General features: G+C 47.6%; 1 protein-coding gene across 1 annotated transcript in view; it reads left to right on the top strand.

Moving 5' to 3' along the window:
* The window catches only part of LOC139411731 (uveal autoantigen with coiled-coil domains and ankyrin repeats-like), an 85362-nt gene that overhangs the window by 29973 nt on the left and 42516 nt on the right, over positions 1-12873 (top strand). The window contains exon 2 of the mRNA XM_071158415.1: positions 11592-11722. Within this exon, the coding sequence (XP_071014516.1) occupies positions 11592-11722 (131 nt within the window). The remainder of the gene's footprint in view (positions 1-11591; positions 11723-12873) is intronic.

Genomic DNA, 12873 nt, shown 5'->3' with positions numbered 1-12873 from the left:
CAGAGTGATAGTTCCATGTTCTTGTCTCTGTTATGACCCAATGTCCCAGGAGGACAGAGTGATAGTTCCATGTTCTTGTCTCTGTTATGACCCAATGTCCCAGGAGGACAGAGTGATAGTTCCATGTTCTTATCTGTTATGACCCAATGTCTCAGGAGGACAGAGTGATAGTTCCATGTTCTTGTCTGTTATGACCCAATGTCTCAGGAGGACAGAGTGATAGTTCCATGTTCTTGTCTGTTATGACCCAATGTCTCAGGAGGACAGAGTGATAGTTCCATGTTCTTGTCTCTGTTATGACCCAATGTCTCAGGAGGACAGAGTGATAGTTCCATGTTCTTGTCTCTGTTATGACCCAATGTCTCAGGAGGACAGAGTGATAGTTCCATGTTGTTGTCTCTGTTATGACCCAATGTCCCAGGAGGACAGAGTGATAGTTCCATGTTGTTGTCTCTGTTATGACCCAATGTCCCAGGAGGACAGAGTGATAGTTCCATGTTCTTGTCTGTTATGACCCAATGTCTCAGGAGGACAGAGTGATAGTTCCATGTTCTTGTCTCTGTTATGACCCAATGTCCCAGGAGGACAGAGTGATAGTTCCATGTTCTTGTCTGTTATGACCCAATGTCCCAGGAGGACAGAGTGATAGTTCCATGTTCTTGTCTGTTATGACCCAATGTCTCAGGAGGACAGAGTGATAGTTCCATGTTCTTGTCTATGTTATGACCCAAATCACGTTCTCTCTTTTTATTCTGGATGAAATTAATTGGAATTTGCCTTTCTGCTTACTGTTATCTTACTAAATTGCCACTAGTCATTTATCTGTTAAATTAAATTGAGTTTTTGCAGTTAGATGAAACAGATATTTATCATATTTTATCTGTATAATTTTCCCTGTCTTATCAACTGTCATCGTCCATCAGTGTTTTGGTGAAAACATTCCTCAGCTCCCAGTATCAGTACAAGTCGTTAGAGACCCAGTATCAGTACAAGTCGTTAGAGGCCCAGTATCAGTACAAGTCGTTAGAGGCCCAGTATCAGTACAAGTCGTTAGAGACCCAGTATCAGTACAAGTCGTTAGAGACCCAGTATCAGTACAAGTCGTTAGAGACCCAGTATCAGTACAAGTCGTTAGAGACCCAGTATCAGTACAAGTCGTTAGAGACCCAGTATCAGTACAAGTCGTTAGAGACCCAGTATCAGTACAAGTCGTTAGAGACCCAGTATCAGTACAAGTCGTTAGAGACCCAGTATCAGTACAAGTCGTTAGAGACCCAGTATCAGTACAAGTCGTTAGAGACCCAGTATCAGTACAAGTCGTTAGAGACCCAGTATCAGTACAAGTCCTTAAAGACGTGTTCAGAGCTGTAACATTGGAAGTGCTGTGCTTCATTTACAGTCTGCTGAAGTTCATCTTAGAATTTGATCACAGCTCCCTTTGATGTAACATAACCAGGCCTTCTTATAACATTGTGTGTATACATACAGTCCCTCCGTCCTGTGTCTGACTGTCATCTCTTCAAGGTATAGATTGTACATCACCTCCCTCGTGATCCATTTACCATTTACTATTTCATGTAAATTTGCTAGGCACTGTCATTGCCTATATTTCCTGGCCAAGTAGGAATCATCCCCCTCTTGGTGATCACATGATTCAGTGAACAAGTCCTCCATTGGACAGTGGTAATACGTTGTAGAGGGCGTAGTGTAAGATGGAGGGGGTCCGTGCAGAAAGCTGATCCCTGATCTCTTGCCCAGGGCCCTGCTGTTGGAAGTGGGGGAAAATAGCCAGGGGAAGCCATTGCATGTGGGTCAAACGTCACATCCAGGACTGTGACCCAGCCAGCAGCTGGCAGCTTAAGACGGAGCTCCATTTGGGCTTCGTAGATGGGAAGAGGTTTCAGTGGCCAACAGGGAACTGTGGCATCTCCTCTTTACCTGTGGGACTCCCTAACACTCAGTCACTAATGGGCTCTCCAGCTCCTGTTCAATATCGCCAAAGTCAAAACACGTCTTTATGAGGTCATCAGCCATCTGGCGAGGTATTTTGTTTGTACAGACTAGCTGCAGAACTGTGAAACTGTGACTTGTGTGACAAAGAATGTATTCCATGGTCTGTCCCCTCGGTAGCTCTACAGAAGAAAGACAGTGGTGGTTCCCTTGGAGCCTGCAAGATGGGAACATTTGGATGTCGGACCATCTCTGGTTGTTGAAGGGGTTAAACTGCTTGGATGTAGGCTAATCTCTGGTTGTTGAAGGGGTTAAGCTGCTTGGATGTAGGCTAATCTCTGGTTGTTGAAGGGGTTAAGCTGCTTGGATGTAGGCTAATCTCTGGTTGTTGAAGGGGTGCTTGGATGTCGGCTAATCTCTGGTTGTTGAAGGGGTTAAGCTGCTTGGATGTAGGCTAATCTCTGGTTGTTGAAGGGGTTAAACTGCTTGGATGTAGGCTCATCTCTGGTTGTTGAAGGGGTTAAACTGCTTGGATGTCGGCTAATCTCTGGTTGTTGAAGGGGTTAAGCTGCTTGGATGTCGGCTAATCTCTGGTTGTTGAAGGGGTTAAGCTGCTTGGATGTAGGCTAATCTCTGGTTGTTGAAGGGGTGCTTGGATGTCGGCTAATCTCTGGTTGTTGAAGAGGTTAAGCTGCTTGGATGTAGGCTAATCTCTGGTTGTTGAAGGGCTTAAACTGCTTGGATGTAGGCTAATCTCTGGTTGTTGAAGAGGTTAAGCTGCTTGGATGTATGCTAATCTCTGGTTGTTGAAGGGGTTAAGCTGCTTGGATGTAGGCTAATCTCTGGTTGTTGAAGAGGTTAAGCTGCTTGGATGTAGGCTAATCTCTGGTTGTTGAAGGGGTTAAGCTGCTTGGATGTAGGCTAATCTCTGGTTGTTGAAGGGGTTAAGCTGCTTGGATGTAGGCTAATCTCTGGTTGTTGAAGAGGTTAAGCTGCTTGGATGTAGGCTAATCTCTGGTTGTTGAAGAGGTTAAGCTGCTTGGATGTAGGCTAATCTCTGGTTGTTGAAGGGGTTAAGCTGCTTGGATGTAGGCTAATCTCTGGTTGTTGAAGGGGTTAAACTGCTTGGATGTCGGCTAATCTCTGGTTGTTGAAGGGGTTAAACTGCTTGGATGTAGGCTAATCTCTGGTTGTTGAAGGGGTTAAGCTGCTTGGATGTCGGCTAATCTCTGGTTGTTGAAGAGGTTAAGCTGCTTGGATGTAGGCTAATCTCTGGTTGTTGAAGAGGTTAAGCTGCTTGGATGTAGGCTAATCTCTGGTTGTTGAAGAGGTTAAGCTGCTTGGATGTAGGCTAATCTCTGGTTGTTGAAGAGGTTAAACTGCTTGGATGTAGGCTAATCTCTGGTTGTTGAAGGGGTTAAGCTGCTTGGATGTAGGCTAATCTCTGGTTGTTGAAGAGGTTAATTAAGCTGCTTGGATGTAGGCTAATCTCTGGTTGTTGAAGGGGTTAAGCTGCTTGGATGTAGGCTCATCTCTGGTTGTTGAAGGGGTTAAACTGCTTGGATGTAGGCTAATCTCTGGTTGTTGAAGGGGTTAAGCTGCTTTGATGTAGGCTAATCTCTGGTTGTTGAAGGGGTTAAGCTGCTTGGATGTAGGCTAATCTCTGGTTGTTGAAGAGGTTAAGCTGCTTGGATGTAGGCTAATCTCTGGTTGTTGAAGGGGTTAAGCTGCTTGGATGTAGGCTCATCTCTGGTTGTTGAAGGGGTTAAGCTGCTTGGATGTAGGCTCATCTCTGGTTGTTGAAGGGGTTAAGCTGCTTGGATGTAGGCTCATCTCTGGTTGTTGAAGGGGTTAAACTGCTTGGATGTAGGCTAATCTCTGGTTGTTGAAGGGGTTAAGCTGCTTGGATGTAGGCTAATCTCTGGTTGTTGAAGGGGTTAAGCTGCTTGGATGTAGGCTCATCTCTGGTTGTTGAAGGGGTTAAACTGCTTGGATGTAGGCTCATCTCTGGTTGTTGAAGGGGTTAAACTGCTTGGATGTAGGCTAATCTCTGGTTGTTGAAGGGGTTAAGCTGCTTGGATGTAGGCTAATCTCTGGTTGTTGAAGGGGTTAAGCTGCTTGGATGTAGGCTAATCTCTGGTTGTTGAAGGGGTTAAGCTGCTTGGATGTCGGCTCATCTCTGGTTGTTGAAGGGGTTAAACTGCTTGGATGTAGGCTAATCTCTGGTTGTTGAAGGGGTTAAGCTGCTTGGATGTAGGCTAATCTCTGGTTGTTGAAGGGGTTAAACTGCTTGGATGTAGGCTAATCTCTGGTTGTTGAAGGGGTTAAACTGCTTGGATGTAGGCTAATCTCTGGTTGTTGAAGGGGTTAACTGCTTGGATGTAGGCTAATCTCTGGTTGTTGAAGAGGTTAAGCTGCTTGGATGTAGGCTAATCTCTGGTTGTTGAAGGGGTTAACTGCTTGAAAACCAGACAGTGTTGGGTTGTGTCATCCTGCAACATCCCATAACTATGACCTAAGTAACATGACTTTTGTTTTAGTGATAGTGAAGAGGACACAGTGTACACCTGACCCGTCTGACCCCCTTCTGGTCTGGTCACCTCTCTGCCCAGGGAGTGTCCTGTCTGAGACGGTCACCTCTCTGCCCAGGGAGTGTCCTGTCTGAGACGGTCACCTCTCTGCCCAGGGAGTGTCCTGTCTGAGACGGTCACCTCTCTGCCCAGGGAGTGTCCTGTCTGAGACGGTCACCTCTCTGCCCAGCGAGTGTCCTGTCTGAGAACACAAACACTCGCATCTTTGATAGCGAGCTATCGAGGGACTGAGCGGAGGGACACAGTATAGGCAGGTTGGCCGGCAGGTTGGCCACCAGGCAGACAGTCAGAATAGTGCACTAGCCCTATCTATCAGCAATCTAATGCTGTATCCCACCTAGACATGACCAGGCAGGTTGGCCACCAGGCAGACAGTCAGAATAGTGCACTAGTCCTATCTATCAGCAATCAAATGCTGTATCTCGCAATGGAATGCTGTATCTCGCAATTTCTTGGCTTGCAATGTGTCACAACTTCAGTAAAGAAAGAACTATCAATGAAGGCTAGGATATTGAGATAAGGGAGATGCAACACTCGTCTTTCACATAGTCACACACAGTATCTTGCCATGTGTATGGGTTGGCTTCATGCTGGTCACAGCGTGGTTGCCAGGGCATCAACAGTTGAGTCACTTCAAAGCTCTTAGTTGTTACTTTTTGCATCTACGTAAAAAATGTAGAGTTTTTCGGTTAAATTTCGTTTAAACTTTTTAACGTTCACACCCCTACTTTTAGCTCAGGTCGTCAGTGGTACATCCTCCTTTCTAATTAAAGCATCATTTTGCCGTAACGACAGACACCTAATATTCCCATCTGGCCTCTCTGTTTTCCTCCTTTTCTCTCTGTCCCTCCCCATGGTGTCTGTCAGCCTGTAAATAATCTGACCATTACACCATCGCCCAGCCTCCCCCTAATCACCAGTCAGTCTGTAAATAATCTGACCATTACACCATCGCCCAGCCTCCCCCTAATCACCAGTCAGTCTGTAAATAATCTGACCGTTACACCATCGCCCAGCTCCCCCTAATCAACAGTCAGCCTGTAAATAATCTGACCATTACACCATCGCCCAGCCTCCCCTTAATCACCAGTCAGTCTGTAAATAATCTGACCATTACACCATCGCCCAGCCTCCCCCTAATCACCAGTCAGCCTGTAAATAATCTGACCATTACACCATCGCCCCCCTAATCAACAGTCAGCCTGTAAATAATCTGACCATTACACCATCGCCCCCCTAATCAACAGTCAGTCTGTAAATAATCTGACCATTACACCATCGCCCCCCTAATCAACAGTCAGCCTGTAAATAATCTGACCATTACACCATCGCCCCCCTAATCAACAGTCAGTCTGTAAATAATCTGACCATTACACCATCGCCCCCCTAATCAACAGTCAGCCTGTAAATAATCTGACCATTACACCATCGCCCAGCTCCCCCCTAATCACCAGTCAGTCTGTAAATAATCTGACCATAACATCATCGCCCCCCTAATCAACAGTCAGCCTGTAAATAATCTGACCATTACACCATCGCCCCCCTAATCAACAGTCAGCCTGTAAATAATCTGACCATTACACCATCGCCCCCCTAATCAACAGTCAGCCTGTAAATAATCTGACCATTACACCATCGCCCAGCCTCCCCCTAATCAACAGTCAGCCTGTAAATAATCTGACCATTACACCATCGCCCAGCCTCCCCCTAATCACCAGTCAGTCTGTAAATAATCTGACCATTACACCATCGCCCCCCTAATCAACAGTCAGCCTGTAAATAATCTGACCGTTACACCATCGCCCAGCTCCCCCCTAATCACCAGTCAGTCTGTAAATAATCTGACCATTACACCATCGCCCAGCTCCCCCCTAATCACCAGTCAGCCTGTAAATAATCTGACCATTACACCATCGCCCCCCCTAATCAACAGTCAGCCTGTAAATAATCTGACCATTACACCATCGCCCCCCTAATCAACAGTCAGCCTGTAAATAATCTGACCATTACACCATCGCCCCCCTAATCAACAGTCAGTCTGTAAATAATCTGACCATTACACCATCGCCCCCCTAATCAACAGTCAGTCTGTAAATAATCTGACCATTACACCATCGCCCCCCTAATCACCAGTCAGCCTGTAAATAATCTGACCGTTACACCATCGCCCAGCTCCCCCCTAATCACCAGTCAGTCTGTTGCCCTGTGTCTCTAAAATATAATGGCTGTTCACTGCGTTAATGGCTAACACTGACGACCCCACAATGGTGAGGAAGTGGGTTAAGAAGCCACAGCTGCTACTGCTAACAGAGGCTCTACGTTTCTCTCCCTCAGGCCCCCAGATTAACCATGTGTGTGTTCGTGTGCACTTTCCAAGAACTCAACAATGTCTCTCCTTGAATCAACAACATCAGTTTTTCAATCAGTGGTTGTCAGTCAGTTTACGGCAGCCATTTTTAATTTACACCATTCTGACCAGAGTGTTTCTGTTTCAGAGCTATGTGACCCGAGCAGAATGCTTTTTGACGGCCACTCATTAACAGGATATCCTTCCACCACTGGCTCGGACTGTGCTTGTTTTCTTGGGCACCTCACGACCTGGGTAAACAGTCTGGTTGGCAAAGTGGCTGGCACTTAGTTTTGTTCAGTGTTAGTTTCCTCCCTCAGTCCCCGTCTCTCTCGTCCACTACAGCATGAGTCAGTCTCTCTGCCTGTATTGCACGGTAGCTAGGAGCTCTAACTGCTATCTGAGCTTGTCTTCAGTAAATTAGGACTATCACCAGCTCTCCTAGCTGTAGTCTGGGGCTTCTTCTGTCAGTGGATACTGCCTCACTGTATCAGCCCTGGTGAGACATTCAGATGGCATGTAGGTTCTGTTTGTGTCTGTAATGATGAATGGAATATCTATAAGACACTGGGAGGTAACAGGGCGGTGTCTGTTACCATGGTGCCTGTTTTCATTTCTGTGTTGAGGGATATTGGTCGGTACTAAGTGTCAGGACCTTGGATCTCTCCTTCTCTCTCCCTCTTACGCTCCGTCACCCTCACTTTATCTCTGTTTCTCTCCCTCCCTCTCCCTCCTGTCTCATTAAAGATGTCTGCTATCCCATCACTGCCAGGGGGTGCTGTGGCCTTAGTGTTGTCAACCTGTCTGTGGCTTGGCCCGAGGACACCCAGCAGTAAAGTCCTGGCTCCACTTCACTGCCTGACGCCCTGACCTCCTCCTCTTGGCTCCTCTCACTCACACATGGTGACAGGGGGAGGGAGGGGGAGAGAGAGGGGGAGAACGGCTGGGTATTTACTGCTGGTCATTTCATCTGTCAGGACATTACAGGCCATTGGCTAAGAGGAACATGGATATGATGAGGGTGTTGGGATGAGCTACGGCCTGCCGATACGGACAGTCGAGGGCCTCTGGAAGATGTGATGGAGAATCACAGTGGACTGGAACGTCCACCGGCTCCTTCGTAGCCTGCACAGAGCCTAATAGTGCCTCAAGTTGGTGCATGTTCTTAGATTAATTAACATTAAAGCTCCATTTAATTAAAAAACAATTACATCCATCAATTAATGATCAACATTTACTTGAAAATTGCATTGATATTTTACAATTCACTCCCTAAAGCATAAAAATGATTCTCCAGCGCTTGTCTTACAGGCACTATATTGAGAACAGATTTATTCGCTACCCCATGAAGTCATGTTCAACACTATACGTGGTGTTCTAAACCCGACTCATGTATCCAGTCCAAACAAAACAACCCAGACACACCCATATAGATATTTAGGTGTGAGGGCCACTGCACTCAGTTTGTCAACCCAGGTTCCATTTTGGTGCCTTTGTCTCCATGCAGGCCCCAGCAGTTTTAGAAAGAAGACACCCGGTCCTTCATATGACGTGTCATGCGGACGGGCCTTTTCGCATGTTTGCGGAATATCACGGCCACTCTGCTAACGCCAGTCTGGCAGCGGGTCGTAACCCGAGCCCCCTGCCGAGCTGACGCAGTGTGTGTAAATTAAACGCGTCCCCCTCCTTTCTCGCTCTCTCTCTCTCTCTTCTGACCTCTCGTTCTTTTTCACCTCGCAAATAATACAAGTTGACGTATTCCATTGTTAATAGACGGCCCAGTGCGATGTTTACCACCAAGGTAGTAATGACAGTTGGGTGGAGGGTTTAAGGGGAGCCTGCAAACCCAGACAGCTGATTTGTAAAAGACTGTGACACCTAATCCTGCTACCGTGTGGTGGGATCAGCACCTCTGCGCACACAGACACACATACAGAATGAGTATATAGACTGTTTAACAAGGTCCCTGAACGTCGGGGAACCTCAGGGGTCCGTGCCAGGGCCAGCTCCAATGTGCAACAATAATCCCCTTCTCCACATCATAGGTTAATATTTGGGGATGTGGGATAATGGTGGGGATGCTAGCAGCAAGGCTCCTCCTTGGCTGGCCTTGTTTCAGTCGGGGTGCTGCTGTGCTGTGTAGGATGGACAGGACACCGACGGTGTTGCTCTCAGAGCAGGCATGCTCAGAATGTATTCTTAGCCCCTGTCTTCCTATCAGTCATTGGAGAAAGGTTGGAGGGTAACAAATAAAGAGGTAACCTGTCTGCTGGTGCTGTCTGCACTAGCCTCTGTTTACCACAGGAGCCGGGGATACTTTTAGAACCAGAGAGAGAGAGAGAGAGAGAGAAAGAGAGAGAGAGAGATCCCATATTTACACCTTGGGGGCTGGCTGACCTTGCCATTAACTGGGTAGAAGACGCTGTACACCCCAGACTGAAAGAGAGACCAAGAGAGGAACTCCTACTGCACAAAAACTAGCTGACAGTCTGCTAAGAGAAGACTGTATAGAAAGGGAGAGGAGACTGGACTGGAGGAGAGGAGACTGGACTGGAGGAGAGGAGACTGGACGGGAGGAGAGGAGACTGGACGGGAGGAGAGGAGACTGGACGGGAGGAGAGGAGACTGGACGGGAGGAGAGGAGACTGGACGGGAGGAGAGGAGACTGGACGGGAGGAGAGGAGACAAGAAGAACAACTAAGAGAGGGAAGCAGAATACAAAGTGAAAGAGAGTAGTTAGAGAGAGATTGAAGAGATCCAGGCTGTAGCCGAGAGGCTGTTCCCCAGAGGAGGAGCTGCAGTAGCTGGCCGGGGCTGGTCCCAGGGCTGGCAGGGCTGGTCCTACTGCTCCTCCACACCTCCTCCTCCATCCCCACCCCCTTTTTCTATTTCTTCTCCTCCTACCCTGTGCTGTGCACAGTGGGGTGATGAACTCACAGACAGAGCCTGGGAGTGCCAGAAAAACTTTTAGGAACTTCTCCGTAACGCTTCGAGACCGAGAGGTTCTGGCAGCAACAGCAGGCGACGTCGCTGGAGAGCTCTGAAAGACGACCCACCAAGCTGCAACGGGACTCTCCGTCTGTCCGCTCACTCAACTCACACGGGCTGGCAGAGTGCCTTAACAGCACTTCCCAGAAGGGAAAACTTTTGTTTTTGTTTGTTTGTCGTTCTACCGGAACAGTGGCGGCGTTTGCAGCGGCACTCTGCAAGGACCAGTCCCCCTCTCTCAACATGAGTCGCTGGCTGAAATGCACCTCCATGTACTTTGTAGGTATTCTGCTTGTTCTTTTAGAGAGTAAGGACATTTCTAATGACACTTGTTAAAAGTATCCTGAGGCCATTGGGACCTAACTACTGTGGTTGGGTTAGGACCTAGCTACTGTGGTTGGGTTAGGACCTAGCCACTGTGGTTGGGTTGGGACCTAGCTACTGGGGTTGCGTTAGGACCTAGCTACTGTGGTTGCGTTAGGACCTAGCTACTGTGGTTGCGTTAGGACCTAGCTACTGTGGTTGGGTTGGGACCTAGCTACTGTGGTTGCGTTAGGACCTAGCTACTGTGGTTGGGTTAGGACCTAGCTACTGGGGTTGGGTTAGGACCTAGCTACTGGGGTTGGGTTAGGACCTAGCTACTGGGGTTGGGTTAGGACCTAGCTACTGTGGTTGGGTTAGGACCTAGCTACTGGCGTTGGGTTAGGACCTAGCTACTGGCGTTGGGTTAGGACCTAGCCACTGGGGGTGGGTTAGGACCTAGCCACTGGGGGTGGGTTAGGACCTAGCTACTGTGGTTGGGTTAGGACCTAGCTACTGTGGTTGGGTTAGGACCTAGCTACTGTGGTTGGGTTAGGACCTAGCCACTGCGGTTCCTGAATACTGAGTAAGCATGGTGTTGAAACAGCAGGAAGGAGTGAGCTGTGACTTACAGCTTATTCTTCTCTCACTAACCTGAAGGAACTCTGTGAATCTGCCCTACATTCCCCAGGAGAATTCTTTCATCAACCCAGAGGCACAGTGGCCTGTTTTAACTCGTTATCAAGTTCCATTCTTTACGTTTGTAGTTTTGAACTTGCATTCTGATAATACTAATATGTATTAGGTACATGTTGACGCTTAATGTTGGCGGGAGACAAATTGCATGCAAAATAGGCCTATCATCTATGTGGAATATTTATCTATCTGCCAGCCAGTGTGAGTTGAGTGAGCGGACAGACAGAGCGTCCTGTTGCAGTTTGGTGGGTTTATTTATTTATTTATTTTTACAAATTCCTTTGTGACGCGTGTTTACATGTTGTTGTTGTATCCAGGAACAGGCAGGGAACTGTCCTTTCTCGGTCTCTATGCAGGCTTTAGTCACCGCTTTCTGTTTTCTTGGATCCCTCTACTCCAGTGCCTGTGTTCTGTCCAAGAGGGGTCCTTTCTTGCAGAAGAACTAGCCGTTCCCATGCTCTGTGTCCAGGCACTCTCAGAAATGCTTTGCTTCAGAATGGAAACCGCACTATCTTGGCATAAATCATTGAGGCTAACCTCAATCCAGTCTATAGTCCCTCTGGGAATTCTAAAAGTTATGTTTGAAATGTTGATCTGTCCAGACTCCTTGAATTATGACAAAGTGATGACCGTGGTGAGAATGAGTTTCCCTGACCCGTATGTTGTAAAGGCGAGGTATCTGTGTCGTGTTGACGTCGTGCCCTCTCTCTCTCTCCCAGAACACAGACTGGAACAAGTATGACGACCGGCTGATGAAGGCGGTGGAACGGGGCGAGGTGGACAAGGTGGCGGCCGTGCTCAGCAAGAAGGGCATCATCCCCACTAAGCTGGACATGGAGGGACGATCCGCGTGAGTAACGTGTGCTCACACAAACACTGCATCCAGGCATGAACACAGGCATACACGTGTATACAGAAGTCTACAGACACACACAGTCCCACAGGAACATATGGACCAGTAACCACTACACTATCCCACACAATAAGTTGTCTCAACCAATAGCGTGAAATGTCTGGCAATGCAAACTGTCTCTCATTCCAAGCATAGTAAATAGCACTAGTCTCCTTCAAATTGCTAGGAATGCCAACATACTTGTCTGATTCAATTATTAACTTCTAACAGTTGAAAACAGAGCTGAGAACTGTTGTAGTACTAGATAATGTTATTCAGCATATGGTCAGATGCTGGCCGCTCTCCGCTCCCCTCTCTTCTCTCGCCTCTCCCCGCACTCCTCTCTCACCGCTCCCCTCTCCCCGCACTCCTCTCTCACGTCTCCCTTCTCACCCCTCTCCCACCCTGTTCTGAGATCATAGATATCAGTTGTCCTCCATGCCAGTCCCCATGTTGGGGAGGCTTGTGAAGCCACATTCAAACACCAAGTCTCCCCTCTGTATAGCTAGATACACACACACATCCAGTCGACTGTGCCAGTAGAGAGTTCAGAGAACTCTGTGGTAAACTGTATGTCACACACTGCTTGATCTTACTGGCCTGGAGCGGCTGTCACTCTGGCCAGGAAGTGGCTCAGAGCAAACAGATTTGAGCCACAGTTGATGTTTATGATACACAATGACAGTTGGGGAACATGCTGTAATTCAAGGGTCAGGTTGTCGAGAGTAAACTAGTATTTTATCTAGAATGGTGGGTGGATGAACTCGGGATGGTCAGTATTTTATCTAGAATGGTGGGTGGATGAACTCGGGATGGTCAGTATTTTATCTAGAATGGCGGGTGGATGAACTCGGGATGGCCAGTATTTTATCTAGAATGGTGGGTGGATGAACTCGGGATGGCCAGTAGTTTAGGATTTAAAACGGCGGGATCTTTTTTAGAATAGTTCTTTTTGGATGGCTCACCACCGGCAATATTGGCTCGGTTATGTGTCCTCTAAGAATGTCACCCATCCACCACTGGAAGGTCTATATAAAAGCTGTTAAGTCAGACTTGTTTTCCTGCCTGACATAAATGTAACCAGATTCCAACGCTGGTGTTTTAGGTAG

This window comes from Oncorhynchus clarkii, chromosome 6, assembly GCF_045791955.1.
Source record: "Oncorhynchus clarkii lewisi isolate Uvic-CL-2024 chromosome 6, UVic_Ocla_1.0, whole genome shotgun sequence".
NCBI lineage: Eukaryota > Metazoa > Chordata > Actinopteri > Salmoniformes > Salmonidae > Oncorhynchus > Oncorhynchus clarkii.
This window is presented reverse-complemented; position numbering and strand designations above follow the sequence as displayed.